This window comes from Pleuronectes platessa, chromosome 1 (genome assembly GCF_947347685.1).
Source record: "Pleuronectes platessa chromosome 1, fPlePla1.1, whole genome shotgun sequence".
Taxonomy (NCBI): Eukaryota; Metazoa; Chordata; class Actinopteri; order Pleuronectiformes; family Pleuronectidae; genus Pleuronectes; species Pleuronectes platessa.
This window is the reverse complement of record NC_070626.1, coordinates 8,797,906-8,815,988: the sequence shown is the minus strand read 5'-3', so window position 1 is coordinate 8,815,988 and position 18,083 is coordinate 8,797,906. Positions and strand designations below refer to the sequence as shown.

General features: G+C 42.1%; 1 protein-coding gene across 1 annotated transcript; it reads left to right on the top strand.

Annotated features, from left to right (window-relative positions):
* Positions 1-13,963: 13,963 nt before the first annotated feature.
* On the top strand, positions 13,964-17,840 carry LOC128437926 (uncharacterized). Its single transcript, XM_053420223.1, has 7 exons — positions 13,964-14,551; positions 15,470-15,603; positions 15,718-15,762; positions 15,851-15,949; positions 16,229-16,337; positions 17,097-17,204; positions 17,632-17,840. Exons 1-7 carry the CDS (start codon positions 14,446-14,448, stop codon positions 17,823-17,825), a joined length of 795 nt encoding a protein of 264 aa, XP_053276198.1. The 5' UTR covers positions 13,964-14,445; the 3' UTR covers positions 17,826-17,840.
* The last annotated feature ends 243 nt before the right edge of the window (positions 17,841-18,083 follow it).

Genomic DNA, 18,083 nt, shown 5'->3' with positions numbered 1-18,083 from the left:
TAAATCAAAAGACACCATCACTTTACCCTGCATCACGACAGAAAGTTGAATCTACAATAAGTAGTTAACAATTAAAAAAGCCCATTATGTAGTGCGCGCAGATCTAAATCACTGTCGTGGATCTGCCTCCTTCACATTCACCACAAGGTCCCACAATGGGGAAATTGGCAAAAATGTCAGCAGCAAGTCGTAAAGTAGGTCAGTAATAATAAGTAACATGCAATACTTAAGTGTAAGGAAATATACAAAATATGGAAATTTAAATGGAATAAAAATAATTATATACAGTGTTAAAAAAGAACAAAATATGTGCAGAATGTGGAGTTAATGGATTGCTCATGAGCCAATGTACTAGACAGACATAACGGATTTGCACAGTTGACAGAGAAACCAGAATTAAAGTGCAGTCCATAATGGGTGTGTGTAGTTATACTGGGAGCAGAGCTGATTGCACTGTGTTACTGCTGCAGAAGGGAACAACCTGCCTACAGGCGACTGTGGTTTACAGAGAGCCTCGGTCGAAAACAACTCATTTCTTTGTACTAGAGCCAATTTGAGCCAGTGGTTTATACGGAGCCAGAGCAGTCTCAAAAGAAATAAATGCACACAGAAATGAATACATGCGCAAAAAAGATCCACAAATGTATTTGGGGATTTATATATATATATATGTGACTCAAAACACAAATACATTTTCAATGCACACACAAATATGATTCATTCCATATATAAGTAAAAAAAATTCACATGTAAACATAAGATTCATAAACATATTTCCGATGCACACACAAATAGAAAAAAAATTCACAAATATATGCATGCAAAAGCATTTGCAATCTTCATCAAATACATATTTGGAGCTTGCTACATTCATATATAAACTGTTGGACCTGCATTTACAAAGTGCTTTTAATTTGTAAACTTCGCTGCATTTGTGTGTGAGACTTTTGAGACTCCCCTGACGGGACTCGGATCCACAAATGCGTTTTTTCTAAGAGGGTATCGTCTGTAGCCAATCAGATGTCTCACTCCTTTACAGCCAATCACGTGAGTGAGCCTCCACACGACGTCATTAAAACGCGCGCAGGCAGCCTGGAGGTTTTTACGCCGGGTTCACACCGGACGCGGAAGCGACGCCGAAGCGTGGCGTAAGCGCAGTGCCAAACCTTAAATAACAGCTGGCTCCCATGTTAAACCTTTGGTGGTTTAGACCTTGTGCTGGTCACACCGGAGGCTGAAGCGCCGCGCTGGCACCCGATCATGGTGTCAGCTGATCGCAGACTATAAAAGCAACAAACTGCCTGTCAATATACCTATTAATCGTGGCATCCATTGCCCTTCTGTCCGTTCTGGAAGAGGGATCCCTCGCATGTGGCTCTTCCTGAGGTTTCTACGTTTTTCCTTTTCAGAAGGTTTTTGTAGTTTTTCCTTACTCTTGTTGAGGGTAAAGGGCAGAGGATGTCACAATTGGCGAAGTTCAACAGAACAATTCTCACGATTATTGGCCATCCAAAACTATTTGACGGATGAACCACCACCAGTGTCTAGACCCCTGGGGGGTATTCCTGTTCGATGCTCTGCTCCACCCCCTTCTAATCCTGATGACATCTCACAGGGTTCTAAAATGCCAAACTGTAAAACATTCATATCTTCTGTGTTCGCAAAATAAATATTGTAATTGGAAAACAAGTCTCTCCTGATTGAAGTGAGAGTTGGGACCAGAGGTGGGGCAAAGTGAATACTGATTGGATCCTTGGATGGGTAGGGTGACAGTAGCTTTATCTTATAAATAAACAATAAGGAAATTAAACTGATTGAATGATCATAATTTCAAACCTGACTAATTTTGGTATTAATTATGGAATATTTATGGAGAAAATAATGAAAATTATAACTAATATTGTTATGTTGTTGTCATAGCCAAATTAAAAAAAAACTGAAGTACTAATCTACTGTCTTCGAGGAGTAAGAAAGCCAGGAAAAGATCTTTAACATATGTGTTTAACTCCAGACAATCCATATCGTCAAATGCCATTGAAAAACAATATGAAAAACATGAAATAAGACATGACTGAATACTTTTTTAATGAAAGGTAAAAAAGTCAAGATTAGAAATATAGAAATGGGTAAATAAATATGATCAAAACAAGATTAACAAGGGGAAATAATAGTCAAACAGTAAAGCACGGGAGTGTAGCCAACCTCTCTGGACGTGGATGCATCAGGAAAATGTATGGCTAAATGAAGAGACGGATAATACGAATGGTAACCAAAGAGTCCAGAACAACTTCCAAAGAGATTAGAGGTGAACTCCAAGGTCAAGGTCCATCAATCTCAGATCGCACCATCCGTCGCTATTTGAGCCACAGTGGACTTCATGAAAGACGACCATGGAGGACACCACTGTTGAAAGCAAATATAAAAAACGAGACTGGAATTTGCCAAAATGCATATGGACAAGCCACAAAGCTTCAGGGAGAATGTCCTTGGGACAGATGAGACAACACTGGAGCCTTTTGGCAAGTCAAATCAGCTACATGTTTACAGACACAAAAATTAAGCATGCAAAGAAAAGAACACTGTACCTACTGTGAAACATGGAGGAGGCTCGGTTATGTTCTGGGGCTGCTATGCTGCATCTGGCACAGGGTGTCTTGAATATGTGCAGGGTACAATGAAATATCAAGACTATCAAGGCATTCTGGAGCAAAATGTACTGCCCAGTGTCAGAAAGCTTGGTCTCAGTCGCAGGTCACGGGTCCTCCAACAGGATAATGACCCAAAACACACAGCTAAAAACACCCAAGAATGACTAAGAGCAAAACATTGGACTATTCTGATGTGGCCATCTATGAGCCCTGATCCAAATCCTATTGAACATCTGTGAAAGGAGCTGAAACAGGCAGTCTGGAGAAGACAACCTTCAAACCGACAGCTGGAGCAGTTTGCTCACGAGGAGTGGGCCAAAATACCTTTTGACAGGTGCAGAAGTCTCATTGAGAGTTACAGAAATCGCTTGATTGCATTGACTGCCTCAAAATATAAAGTTAAGGGTACCATCATTTTTTACCAGGCCATTTTCATTAGATTGTTTTTCTAAATAATTCTGTTTAACCACAATTCAAAAGCAATGTCTGATTTTCATTAGCTATTTTCAGTAAATTTTTATTTATTATTACTTTGTCAGTTTGAAGTTATTTCAGTGACCATTGTGGGTTTTTCTTTGGAAAGGTACCAACAATTTTGTCCATGTGTGTATATACACTACCGATCAAAGGTTTGGGGTCACTTAGAATTTTCCTTGTTTTTCACATTAAATTAATCAGAAATACACTCTATACATTGTTGATGTGGTTAATGACTATTCTAGGTGGAAACGTCTGGTTTTTAATGAAATATCTACATGGGTGGGTAGAGGCTCATTTCCAGCAACTATCATTCCAGTGTTCTAATGGTACATTGTGTTTGCTAATCGCCTTAGAAGACTAATTGATGATTAGAAAACCTTTGAAAACCCTTGAGCAATTAGGTTAGCACAGCTGAAAATTGTTTAGCTGCTGAGAGAAGCTATAAAACTGGCCTTCCTTTGAGCTAGTTGAGTATCTGGAGCATCACATTTGTGGGTTCCATTATACCCTCAAAATGGCCAGAAAATGAGAACTTTCATGTGAAACTCGCCAGTCTATACTTGTTCTTAGAAATGAAGGCTATTCTATGCGAGAAATTGCGAAGACACTGAACATTTTCTACAACGGTGTGTACTACTCCCTTCAGAGAACAGCACAAGCGGGCTCTGAAGGGAGTAGAAAGAGAAGTGGGAGGCCCCGATGCACAACTCAGCAAGACGAGAAGTATATTAGAGTCTCTAGTTTGAGAAATTGACACCTCACAGGTCCTCAACTGGCAGCTTCTTTAAATGGTACCCGCAAAACACCAGTGTCAACGTCTACAGTGAAGAGGCGACTCCGGGATGCTGGCCTTCTAGGCAGAGTGGCAAAGAAAAAGCCATATCTGAGACTGGCCAATAAAAAGAAAAGATTGATATGGGCAAAAGAACACAGACATTGGACAGAGGAAGATTGGAACAAAATGTTATGGACAAACGAATCAAAGTTTGAGGTGTTTGGATCACACAGAAGAACATTTGTGAGACGCAGAACTAGGGTTGCAAAGGGGCGGAAAATTTCCGGAAACTTTCCATGGGAATATTAAGCTCGGGAATTTTGGGGAATTTTGAAAAAAAAAAATACATAAATTAAACGCTGAGCAATAAAAAAGTCATTCAAAACTCTATTTTAGAGATGTATGGAATTTCAACCCTGCACTGTGCATTTCTCCATCACATGCACAGATAATTGCCAGCCTCCTGCACTCTACAGCAAGGCTATTGAGGCCTGCTGTAGTGTGCAGGACTAGTCAGGTAATTTTCGATGATATTACTGGGGGAAATATATTAGCATACTGATTGATGATTGTTCATTTGTTCATTTAGCCATTTTCTATTCATTTATCCATCAATTGTAAAATATTTTTAAAGACGATTCCAATTGGCCAACTATTTATATCTCTGTCATTGCTTTAGTGTTTTTTACAAGCTTTTTCTCATCTTATTCTACAGAACAATGCCACATGCACTATATCATGTGTGGACACATTTCAACCCAGCCAATGTAGAAGGAAAGGCTGTGTACATTTGCAAATAATGTGCAAAGACCTATGTTAAGAATGACACAAAGATAAAGAAGCATATAGTCAAGTGCCCAAAGTTTCCTCAGGGCTCAAATCAGCCTATGACAAAACAAAATGTTTATATTTATAGCTGTATATGACAAGGTAAATACAGTAAGTATAAATTATCAACACAATTTCCAGTTTATTCCCGTTAATTTCTGTTAATTCCTGTATATTCCCGTTAATTCCTGTTAATTCCCATTGAAAGTTTCCAACTTTGAATATTCCCGGAATATTGCAACCCTACGCAGAACAGGTGAAAAGAAGCTGGAGGACTGCCTGACGCCACCTGTCAAGCAGGGTGGAGGTAATGTGATGGTCTGGGGCTGCTTTGGTGCTGGTAAAGTGGGAGATTTGCACAAGGTAAAAGGGATTTTAATTAGGAAGGCTATCACTCCATTTTGCAACGCCATGCCATACCCTGTGGACAGCGCTTGATTGGAGCCAATTTCCTCCTACAACAGGACAATGACCCAAAGCACACCTCCAAATTATGCAAGAACTATTTAGGGAAGAAGCAGGCAGCTGGTTTGCTGTCTGTAATGGAATGGTCAGCGCAGTCACCAGATCTCAACCCCATTGAGCTGTAGTGGGAGCAGCTTGACCATATGGTACGCAAGAAGTGCCCATCAAGCCAATCCAACTTGTGGGAGGGGCTTCAGGAAGCGTGGGGTGAAATTTCTACAGATTACCTCAACAAATGAACAGCTAGAATGACAAAGGTCTGCAATGCTGTAATTGCTGCAAATGGAGCATTCTTTGACGAAAGCACAATTTGAAGAACAAATTAATATTTCAAATAAAAATCATTATTTCTAACCTTGTCAATGTCTTGACTATATTTTCTATTCACTTTGCAACTCATTTTATAAATAAAAGTGTGAGTTTTCATGGAAAAGACGAAATTGTGTGGGTGACCCCAAACTTTTGAACGGTAGTGTATATATGTATATTATCCATGCTGCTGTACAGCATGAGTCAACTGATAAGCATATTATATCATCTTATCGATGCTGTAAAGTATAAATGTGTTAATTTTCATTGAATGCTCTATCAAAGTATTATGTCTAATATTTTGTTTTAAACATGATGTACTAAAATAACAGAAATAATGTATTTGTTTAACTCGTCTAGGTTGAATACAGACTTTTAAACTTTTAATCAAACTTTACGTTTAGATTTATATTTCAAAAACAGTTGTATGGTGCTTGAAAATAAAATGTCCTGAGTTTCTTCCTGCACATCGTCAAAAATCTTCTTTTGTGAATTGTTGTTTTTGCTTCATGGAAGAGAAGAGGGCTGCACAAATGCTGCAAAAGTCTACCATCCAGTGGATCAAAGTGGTACTAATAAGGCAGGCATCTATGCAAGATTCAAGATTCAAGATTCAAGATTTTTATTGTCAAATGTACAACAATAACATTAAGCAGTCGCTGGCAGTGAAATGCTTGAGTCTCAGGCTCTCTTCTAACAATGCTCAAGTAATTACAACATATACAATAAAATAAAATAGAAATAGTATAAAATAGAATAAAATAGAATATCAAAATTTAAAATAGAAAATAAAGTATATATATCTAAATATGTATATAAACAGCTGAGGAGAAAATAAAACAACAATAGTGCAAATATGCAAATATGTCACGGAGAGTAGTTTAAAAGTCTTATGGCCTGGGGGATGAAACTGTCTCTGAGCCTGGTGGTGCGGGCCCGGATGCTGCGGTACCGTCGGCCAGATGGCAGCAGGATCAGGATCAGCATCACTGCCTGCCTTTCCCTTTAGTCTGTCAGAGCCTGTCTCTCAGTCTGGGTTGTGGTGGTTGTGATGCTCATAAGGCCTGGTCGTCTGAGCCGACTGATGATGGCGAGTGTGAGAGAGAGAGTTTTTCTTGTGACGAGGCACATCATCAAGATCACCTCCTTTTCTTTTCTGCCCGACAGAGTCTGACCCTCGGGACCGGCTGCTTCCTGAAGGACCCGTTTTGTGGTTGGGGCGGTAATCAGCAGGCCTGGTCCTATGATCCGACTGAGGATGTCCAGTGTGCCAACGATCATGTCGGCTGTTTGATGAGGGAACAGAGTTTTTCCTGTGAGGCGGCAAATCTTCATGCTCAATCTTCCTCTTTCTTGACCCCTCAGTTCCTCTGGTCTTGGTGGTGGTGGTGCAGGGATGTAGGTCGGTGCGGTGGGGCTGGCCGGTTTTTCTCCCCTCAGCAAGAGATGGAGGATTCTGCTGGACGGGGTTGGTAGCTGTGTACCGGGGCGGCTTCAGTGGCCCACACACAGCTGTGCCACTGCCAGAAGTCGGGATTCGCTTCTGACACATTTGCATCATTTTAAAACAGAAGCTGACACTGCAAGAAAATGAATCCTTTCATTAGATCATCCTTTCATGTATTAGACGTATTGTAAGCACCTGTACATGAACTGTCTCCGCAGTAACAAAGGTACGAGTGGGATATATATAGCAAAAGATAAATTGTACATTTAAAAACATTTAACCAGATCACATTGTTGACTTACTAGAGGCTTTTATGGTCCATGTTGGCGATGTGGCGCATGCTGAGGAATTTGTGCTCCAGCACCTGACGGGGTGTGATCCTTCTCTCGGGATCAAGCTGAAGCATCGCCTTCAGCATGTCCACAAACATGTGGGCGTCGGCCATCTCTGCAACTTTATCTGCAGAGTTGGCATTGCTGATGGGTCGGGTCTAAAACACAAACATGTCATCTGTTAGCTCCAGTACTGAATAAAAACCTCTCTAGGACATTCCGAGTGTTTTTCTTCTTATCTTAAAGGAACAAGCTCATGTTGAATGATCTTAAAGAAGACATACATGCAAGAGGCCGTCCAAGGAGGTGAACTTCCAAAACCTGTTCTCCATTGGCTGCTTCCCCGTCTCTTTGTGGTACTCCTCTGGTGTCTGTTCAGAAAGTGGTGGGGTTAGCAGAGTGCATCCGACTCGCACAAGCGTGTAGAGGGAACCCAATATGTTACAGCAAGGCAGACACGAGATGGAGATAGAGATATGTGAATATAACAAGCGGTTTCAGGTCGGCACCTTGAGTTTCCAGACGGAGGTGGTGGAGACGACGTTTCTCTTGAAGAATTTTGGAGTTTTACATCCATGGTTGAGCATGGTGTCGGGTAGCTGACCCTGAGTCTCCATGATGTATCTGATCTGAAAATACAACACAGCTTAAAATTCCACCACAGTCCAGGTGAAGTACTACTTATTTATCTTAATATTATGCACGTATGTATATGTACCATTTCATATTCACCCAATCCAGGGTAGAGCAGGGCCCCGAGGTACATCGCAGCAGCAATGCAGCCCAGCGACCACATGTCTATGGCCTCTGTGAAGGGATGCCCCAGCATGATCTCTGGGGATCTGACAGAGGAGCAACAACCACGATCACATAAACCATGCAAAATATGTGGGTTGTTTTGAAGGACACCTTAATAACTCTTACTGCTACATTTGTGTGAATGGATAAAGACTTGATGTTTTTATTCTCAGTTAAAATGTTTTCTTTTAGTTAATAATAATAAAGCCATTAAGATCCGTCATGGTTCCAGATGCTCACCGGTATGGAAGGGTCTGAATGTGGGAACCCAACTTGGCAGCTGACACGTCAAACGCCAGTCCGAAGTCGATCACTTTGACCCTGAAGGGCTCCCGTAGCTGATCGACCAACATGACGTTGTCCAACTTAAGGTCTGCGTGGACAATCCCTGCAGCCTTCAGGTGGTTGAGCGCAAGGGCAATCTGAAAAGTTAATTTCATAAAAATGTCAACAATGTTCCACCCGCATATATTTCCATACTGTTTGTTAGTGCACAAAGGAAAACAGGAGGACACACATACCTGCTGGACAATCGGTCTGACCTCTATCAAGGAGAGAGGTCTGAAACATCGTTGCCTCATGAAATCAAGGAGACTTTTGTCCAGGTGTTCAAACTCCAGGCAAATGTGTCCTCGGTCAAAGAATGACTGGTACCACTGGACAAGGTAGAACGATTCCAACGATCTCAATTTCTTCAGAGCAGCCACCTGGAGATACATGGCAGGCCACAGGAACATTGTATATCAGCTTGATGTAAACTTAAACAAGGAAGTATGTGAACATATGGATTTTAGATGGTATAATTCACACTGGGATCAGCGCACAGATTTGTTTCATACCTCTTGATTTACAACTTTAACATTACAGGCCCGCAGTTCAATCATTTTGATGGCCACAGTCTTGTTGTCGTCCAGTCTCTTGCACTTAACCACTTTTCCGAATGTGCCCTGTCCAAGAAAAGACTGCATCTCGTAGTAAGAGGGGCCGGAGGTTAGCAGGCTTCCTGGAACCACCTGGTTGTCCTGGGCAGTTAGCGTGGCAGCCATGTTGCCTCAATTAATCTGTAAAAATGAAGAAAAAGGCACAAAGTGTGTAGTAGGTTAGAGAGCAAAAGGTGAAATCCCGGGAATTCTGTCAAGCCTTGAAACAATGAACACGATTGTGAATGTTATAAAAGCTATGTTTTATCCTGAGTAGGTTGGTCTTTTTGTAATAACAGGATTACACAGACAACTCAACCGCTTTCCTCCAAGTCAAAAACCATAGGCAATGAGGGATGATGCAGAAAGAACCCTCAACTGAAACCTTTGAAGTCTTTCAAGCCTGGTAACCGTGGCAATTATTGTTGTTATGATTTATAAAAGTTGTATTTTATCCTGCGTATATTGGTTTATTTGTAATAACAGAATTACACGAACAACTAAACTGATTTCCTCCAAAATCAACTAAACCTATTTCTTCCAAATTATAAATTATTATAATAAAGGGAGGATGTAGATACAAGGTTCAATTGTATTCTGTGAAGCCAGGTAACTGTGGCTCCCCCCCCCCCCCCCCCCCCCCCCCTTCTCTCTCTCGCACTGCATGCTGGGAGTTTGGTAGTGTTGAGCGTGTGAGAATTTGTGTTTTCCCGCCAACTTCTATACTGTATTTCTAACTGTGTTTTTGTATGATTGTGTAGTTGTTAGTTGTTGTGTTGTTAGTGTGTCTGTGGTTGTTTGGCGGACTGTGAGCCGCTGTCCCTGTCTGTGAGACACGGAGTGAGGCTGGTACCGCAGCAGGACAGCCGGTGCATCAGGTGTTGGCGGTTCGAGAGCAGGTGGAACACGTGAACATCTCCTACAACTCACGGAGGAACGAAGCGTTGGTCGTGTTTCTGAGAGCGGCCTGGTGATCCGGGATCAGCTTGTCCAGGTGTGGAGATGTGGGTCACCAGCGGATCTCCTGTCCCCACAGCAGCCACAGCGGGCCGGGGGGAAGGAGGCTGTTCCTCCGGGGCTCGGCGAGGCAGGCGACTCCGCGCATGCTGTCGGTGCTGCCGGGGGCCCGGTGGTCGGGTCTGCTGGTGTCAGAGACTCGGTGGTCGGGTCGGCGGGGACCAGAGGCTCGTTGGCCGGTGTCATGGCTGCCGGTGGCTCTGTTGTAAAGTCCGCCGGGGATGGCGTGTCTAAAGATGGGTCAACTGGTGGTTGCAGCCCGGTTCTGTGGTTGTTAGCGGCCCTGTGGCCCTCTGGTCGGCCTGCGGGTCTTAGTGGCCCGGTGCCCGGTGGCCCTCTGGTCGGGCTGCGGGTCTTGGTGGCCCGGTGCCCGGTGGCCCTCTGGTCGGCCTGTGGGTCTTGGTGGCCCGGTGCCCGGTGGCTCTGATCGGTCCTGCTGAACAGGGACCTGCTGGTTGTCATGGTGATGACGTGACTCTGACTCTGAAAGTGTGTCAAGTGTTTTTCTCAAACTGTTTCCTCTGGAGGAGATTAACATTTAGATGAAACCTTCGGTAAAACAGTTCATGTGAAAGATCTGAAATTCGGTTTCATCAATAGCCATACACCCAATCAAGGCTCTGAGCGGGAAAGACTTCGTCACATTTTTAAAGAAACATTCAGTGGTTATTGACCAAGAAGAATGTAGTTTTGTGTGTGGAGACTGGAACTGCTGCACAGATTTTAATTTAGACTTTCAGTCATCTCTGTTTTTATCTGGTGGAAGGTTCACTGGTCCTCCATTTTTAAAGTGTGTGTGTGTGTGTGTGTGTGTGTGTGTGTGTGTGTGTGTGTGTGTCATGTAGTTTTCTTTTGTAAAATATCTGATTGAATAAATAATTATTATTTATTTAGATAATAAACTCTGACTGCAGTTCCAGTTATTTTTGGATTTATTACTCACACACAGTCTCTATTTGTTTCCCTCCTATGCTCTGCCCTTAGACACTTCACACCCCTTATGTGTGTGTTATGTAGCTTATAGTGATTGTATAATGCAGTCAGAGCAAAGAAAATGTTTTCCCACACGCGGCCCAAACAAATGTGTTTCTCCTCCTCAACACGTGTGCACAAGATGTGTGCATGCGTGTGACAGTATGTTACACACTGGCACAGAATCTGGGCTGCTGTGATTGTGTTGGTGATGGGACAGCAGAAAGAGACGTCCAGCTGCCACACAGGATGGTCGGGCTCCTCCTCCTCCGCAGCACAAGGCATCGTCCACTGTAGGAAAATATCTGTGGGAAGGTTGTGACCAAGTTAGGTGACAAAAATAACCCCTTTGTACATATAAGGTACATAAAGTTTGCCCTCATGAATAGCTTTTTATTTGGTTTTATAAATGTCAGAGTCTAAGATAAAACATAAATAAATTAAAAAAAACACAAAAAGTGCATCTTGACCATACACTTCTCAATATCAAGTTTGATAATAATACAAGTTATTCAAACTTATACCTGGAGCCACAAACAACTGGACTCTGGCCCCATTACTCTTCATTTGTCCAATCCCACTCCAAGTCCCAAATCTGTGAATAAGCAGAAAAAAATACTTGAATTGTTCCTCTCCTGTAAAATCTCAGGAGAGGAAATGATTGATCTGCAGGAATAAAGTATTTTCTGAATATCTTGCAGTTGCAATGGTTCACTAACATGATTTGCGCATCTTCACCCAGAGTCTGCATCCACTGCTGTGTTGGTCTGATTCAATCCTATCAGTAAGACTAGATAACTGGTATAATAAACTCCATTTGTTCTTGTCCATGGAGTGTCATGAGAGTTGGTGGACGCAGCTCTGTCACCTCTGATTATTTAGTGCAGTGAGCTTTCTGCCCATGTGCTGCAGCATCCACTGTATTCTGGATGATTTCCAGTCAGAGCTGCAGTGTAGTTCAGGCTGCTTGATGAAGGAACTCACACACACTCACACACACTCACACACACATGGAAAGATTTGAGGAACATACTCACTACGTTTTGGGCAAATCGTGCCACAAGCTCAAGAATACACAAGATCAGTGATCATGTTCTGATTTTAACTGAAGATATAATATCAGTATTTCCGCCAGGCCCATGAGAAGTGTCAACACTTATTTGTTGTTTTTCCCCTGAATGAACCCCAGAGATGGTTGAGATCCAAATACGCTAAATTACATCTTATAAATGGATTAAACAGAATGTTATAAACATGGGACTTTACAAACTGAGGGAATCAATGGGATGTCATGATAACAGTATATTGTGTATTTAAGTGAGGTGGAAAGTCTAACCACAAATTTGGTGTGAGCCTTCATCAGCATTATAAATATTTTTTCATGATTTCTTAGGTGACATTTTTAATCGGTCATATTAACAGAAACAGCAGATTTACTTCTTTAGCTGAGGTAAAGTGACTTTCCCCAATGAATCCACACTGCCCTCTGCTGGATTTCCCTGTTGAGCAGCCTATTCTAGGGTTAGGAAAACATCGATCACACACAGAGAGAAAGACAATATGCTTGTATAAAGTTAAAGGTGAATAATTCATGTTTTCAGTGTTGGATAAAGTATTTTTCTTATATGTCTGTATTAAAAATGATGTTCTTTAAAAGTGTATACGTTTACTGCAATGTAGGCGCACTGTCACAAAATAACACAGACGTTTGGCCGCGCAACACAGCGCCATTCTGAATCACGCAGCCCACGATTCTGCTTTCTCCACCTGTTGTTGTATGTAACCCGTTCATTGTAGGGGTTTGGGTATATATGATGATGGTCTTCATAGCCCCAGGTCACGGTGCTCCTGCTTCACACACACCCAAAACTGTGTGTGTGGATGTGGCAAACTTCATCTGGGGGCCACGGTTAGATGACACATCCAGGAGTTCTTCCTGATAAGATTAAGATTAAGATAAAGATGAATTTATTAGTCCCAAACACATGCACAGACATGCACAGGCACACTCATGATGGTAGTGAAATTTAACCTCTGCTTTTGACCCATCTGGTGCAGGACACACAGAGCAGTGAGCGACCATGTACGGCGCCCGGGTAGCAGATGTTGGGGGAGTAAGGTGCCTTGCTCAGGGGCACTAGACAGGGTAGGGAGAATCCTCTTGGTTTTTTGGACAGATCAATCCAGGTTCGTCTTTTTGTTGTTTCTCCGTGGAGTCGAACCAGAGACGAACCAGAGACCTTTTCTGCCCATAGTCCAAGTTTCTCCCACTAGGTAGCTTGTTTCCCTTTGCTTCGGGGAGGCTTTCCGTATCGTGTCTTGAGATGACCTGAATTCATAAGGTTTCCTCTTAAAAAACTCAGGTGGCTTACCAACATGACTTTCGTGTTTTGTCTGGAGATACCGCTGAAGATGTGCTGGCTTCATGCCACTGTTGGCTAATCTCTCCCACAGAAAAAACACAAAGTGTAAATAACTAAATTTATGTTATTGTTAATATTGTTGAAGTGTTTCTCTGCTATTTTATTGTGAAATATTTGCTCACTTTAAGGTCAGACAATTTCATTTCCATTTTTGTATTGCATGCTTTCATTTTGAAACTGTTCCAGTAGAGACGCGGACTTCCTGTTATGAATCTGTAACTTCACAACGGCAAAGTTTGATATTTTAGCGACCCTAAAATAGGGTTTAGCTCTTACGTGTTGTTTAGGGAAGGCGCAAAAAACCCTGAAAACTTCAGGGTTAAAGTCTTGACCATCTTTCGGGGGATATGCTTGGTGGGGTGGCAACTCGTGGACGTAAATCCCATTAAAACATATTCTTGTGAATAGGCTACTGACGGAATTTTGGCACTTGTCCCTCCGTGTTTCCAGCGGCATTGCTGCTATGCTTCAACCCCGACTCCATTGTTTGAGTTTCAAGGCGGCAGTGATGACAGGTGATGATGACAGGTGATGTGTTGGGTCAAACCATCCTGGTATGGGGTAGACTCAGGGTTTTTTAGGATAATGAAATTAAATAGCCTACTCTGAATATAAAATTTAGTTCGTGAACTTAAACTTATACTTTATTTGTTATTTATTAAATAACAATTTTCCAAGGATTTTTGAATGGATGCTAATTTTAAATATATTTAAAAGCTCACGTACCCCGCCTTCACTTAACCCCAGGGGTACGCGTACCCCCATTTGAGAACCACTGTTGTAGTGAATGGGCAGAGGGGGACATTTAATTATGTGATTGGGAATATTACAACAGAACAGAACAGGACAGGACAACAGAAGGGCCATACAAAGTATGGGATGCATATTGGATCATTTATATCATATTAAATATGTAATTTATATCGTTTAAAATAAACGAGGCGAAACTATCGGTTTACAGAAGTGTAGGGGGCGGAGAGGAAGCGCTTGGCACTGCGCTCCGCGGCGCTGTGTAAACTGGTGTCTTCAACATGTCGCTCCTCTTATTCCTAACCTCGTCTCTATTATTCTCATGTCTGGACAGTTTGACTGAAGCCCACCCAACGCATTTACCGAGGAGGGTGTTCACAGACAAAGGTATGGACTATGTCTTTTTTTTTGGTTTACAAACCTAACATAGTTTTAACATCGCGATAACGTTAAGCTGCAGTTAGAAGAGAACACGGTGTTTTACTATGTTTGAGTAAATACCAGAAAGGATGTGGTGTTTCTCCTGGTTTCCTATTCACAGGCTTTAAATTCTAATTGAAGTCATTTATAGTGTTTTGTACTGCAGAGGAATAGGAATCAGAAATAAAGTGTAAATGGTGGAAGGAAGTGGACTGTGATAGTGAAGCAGTTAACATCAGAGGGAAATAAACTGCAGTGCATTATATTCAGACTTTTTTAATTCTGAGAAACTTAGAAAACTAGCAGTCCTTCTCTAGTAAAATATAAGTTACTGCAAAGTGCTCATCTAACATCAGGCTTTAGGATTCAAGAATGTTTACATACATTTTGGTTGTGTGCCCAACGTATTCATATTTGCAGTAAAACAAATTGATTAAATACACTATTCCTTGCATTATAAAGAAGTAACTGATATTGACTTTAGGCAGATATTGGTGGTCCAGAGAACAACCTGCCGTTCAGCTGGACGTCCTAGATGAGTGCTAGGCTCTTCTGCAGAGACCCTGACAGCAGATATTAATTAATTAATTAATTTAATCGACAAAGTGCTCCTCTGGCTGCAACATTCTGGCAAATTCAAGATTCAAGAGTTTATTGTCATAACAATAACATTAAGCAGTTGCTAGCAATGAAATGCTTAGGCCACAGGCTCTCTTCTAGCAATGCTTAGAATATTATAGCAAAAAAAAATTGGAATAAAACAAATATAAAATAGAATATCATAAAAAAAAGGGACAAACTAAAGGACACGTTGACACACACAGCCACCATTATACAAAAAACAGAACAGTTTTATGTAAGTATGTATATTCTGTGTATTTGTAGAGATTGCAGTTAAAAGATCACCTGTACCTGGAAACCATGCACCTGTACTGATCCTCCTGAGAGGAGAGCCAGACTCTGTCACAGCCGCAGGACAAACCCACTTGTACACATACGACTTTCAGCAGCCCCAGAAGGTAGTGCACAGCTGTGTTGCTACAGGCGGATGTAAAACTGCCCTGAATGCACTGAACCTTTACTTTACAGTAACATGGAGCACAGTAATAGCCCCCCTCTATTTGTCTTCCCAGGCTCCCGTAGAAAGGAGGCTGGTGTGGGAGGAGTGCACTCCTGAGGTGAGCAGTGTGACATGACACAGCAGAGCAGTCTTGTTGCTAGGTATCCCTGAAAAAAAAAAAAAATCCTCTTCCCCTTGTACTTCAGGATTGCGGCTATAACATCACAGTGGTCCACGAGAGGCAGGAGCCTGACCAGGCGTTAGTGTGTGGAACCGACGGCAGAGAGACGCTGTGCTGTGACGTGGTAGGAGACAGCAGAGATGTGGATGTGTTACTGGGAGCGGTGATGGGGGTCCTCTGTTCTGCTTCATGTGATCAGTCGCTTTTCTTCCCTCCTACAACAATGATAACCATGAACACTGGAAGGATGCAATTAACATTTTGATGCAGATCTGGATCGGGGGGGGGGGGGGGGGGGGGGATGTTAAACATTGCAATATTCAACATTTTCTTGATGAAACGAGTCCTTAAATCACATAAGGAATGTATTTATTTCGACTTATGGTTTTTGTTTTCTTTGTAGAATGTCACTGCACAGTCACCCACATGCACCCCTTCAGATAAGTTGGGGGCCATAGAAAGTGGCATAAGGTCATTCATCGTGAAGGAAGGTGAACCATCGGCGCTTGTGGGTGAGTTGTTTATCCACACTGGATATTTTTTATCTGCCGAGTCGCTGCTGTCTGGTTTCCCAGGTTTCCTGATGCTAATACCTATGTTTTTCAATCTTGAAGGCTTAATTTATCTTTTTATCTGTCTTGTAGATATGTGCTGCTTCTCTTCAGTCCCACTAATCTGCTTTACTCGCCTTGCATTCACATGCTCCTCAGGAGCTTCCTTTTCCCGGGTTGTGAGGTAGCTGTTGCGACTTCAGTGTGCAAAATGGTAAATGGTCTGTTTTTGTATTGAGCTTTTCTAGTCTTGATGACCACTCCAAGCACTTTACTTTACAGTTTAACATTCACTCATTCACACACACATTCATACAGTGCATGTATGTGCAGCACTTTTATCTATTGGAACGGGCAACTTGGGGTTTAGTATCTTGCCCAAGGACACTTTGCATTGGAATGGGGAAGATTGGGGTCTAACCACTCACCTTCTGGTTAGAGGATGGCCGCTCATACCCCTGAGCCACAGCCTAAAAAAAACCTGTCTCCAATATGTACACATAATACATGGTTATAATTAAAATGTCTATACATTAAATATATAAAAACACATATTTTGGCTAAAAAGTGATGTAAGGTGCTTGTGAGAGATGGACATGCAGCTTCCTGCTCCAGCCTACTGGCATCAAACCCAGCTTTAGGAACTGTGAGCAGATTCTTGCACAGTGATGCATCTGTGAGAAACTTAAAATGTGTAATTGTTGCTTTTGTTCTTTCCAGAATCAGCAGAAAGTGCCGACCTCTACATCACCAACTCTGGATCTCAGGAGTATGTTGGCATCCACAAGTTTGGTAAAAACAGAGTTGGACCAGCGAGTCATAATAAAGGTATCTGTATGGAGAATGTTTCCCCTTCATTTAAATGTGTGTACCTTCATGCTTTGGTTCTTTTAAAAGTGGTTCTGGACTTATTCGCTAAAAGCTCTTGAATCTCTTGTATCTCTAAGTTGACGTCCTCTTTGGGTTCTTCCACATGTTTGACACCTCTTTTTCATCCTGAGATAATTGTATTCAGCTTTTTTCTCTTTTACGCCCACTAGCTCGCAGTGAATTCACCCAAGGGCTCAATCGGACATTTTGTGTGTATTTTACTAAGGGGCTGGCATGTTACATATATGTGTTAGGAACAGCTGAGTCGGACGTTTGCGTTCTTGCGTGCAGCTTCGCCCGAAATTGTCTGGAGTTCAGTGCATGACTGAAAGAGCTTCTGTCTCTAGGCTGTAATAACAAATGATAACTTTGTTTGTCTTTATAGAGCAACACTATGTGGGTTTGATGCTCAGCAGAGAAATAGATGCTCCCTTACAGGATAAGGTTTTTGCTTTCTACAAGGAGAAAAACAGAGGTACTGACTCGCGAGATGACATGTGGCTCCCGTACGTCACCCGGGTTTGCATGGTAAGGCCTTTAGGATCGATAACTTTCTCATTTATATTAGTTAGAATGTAAAACCATCGGAAGATATGTGTGCTTTTTAAAGTAGGGATTGATGTAAGTCGGGAGGGGGTTGTTAAAACAGTTGATGACACAGGAAAAGCAGCACTTCAAACATCTTCAAGCTCCTCCTAGAGAGGAACAAACTTATCGATCAGCCTCTTTGATATAAAGGAAATAGGTGACCGATATCCTGTCCCCTGCTCTCAGACCCCTGGAGTGTAGTGTCTACAACCACCACAAATCCCCCGTGCTGTAAGGTCTTTGTTAGGT

What these genes read in the sequence shown, in the direction of transcription:
- LOC128437926 (XM_053420223.1), top strand. Translation starts at nt 14,446, where the DNA reads ATGTCGCTCCTCTTATTCCTAACCTCGTCTCTATTATTCTCATGTCTG. An exon ending in GAGGGTGTTCACAGACAAAG is followed by an intron (nt 14,552 to 15,469) that starts GTATGGACTATG and finishes GTGTATTTGTAG; the next exon opens with AGATTGCAGTTAAAAGATCA. An exon ending in ACCAGCGAGTCATAATAAAG is followed by an intron (nt 17,205 to 17,631) that starts GTATCTGTATGG and finishes TTGTCTTTATAG; the next exon opens with AGCAACACTATGTGGGTTTG.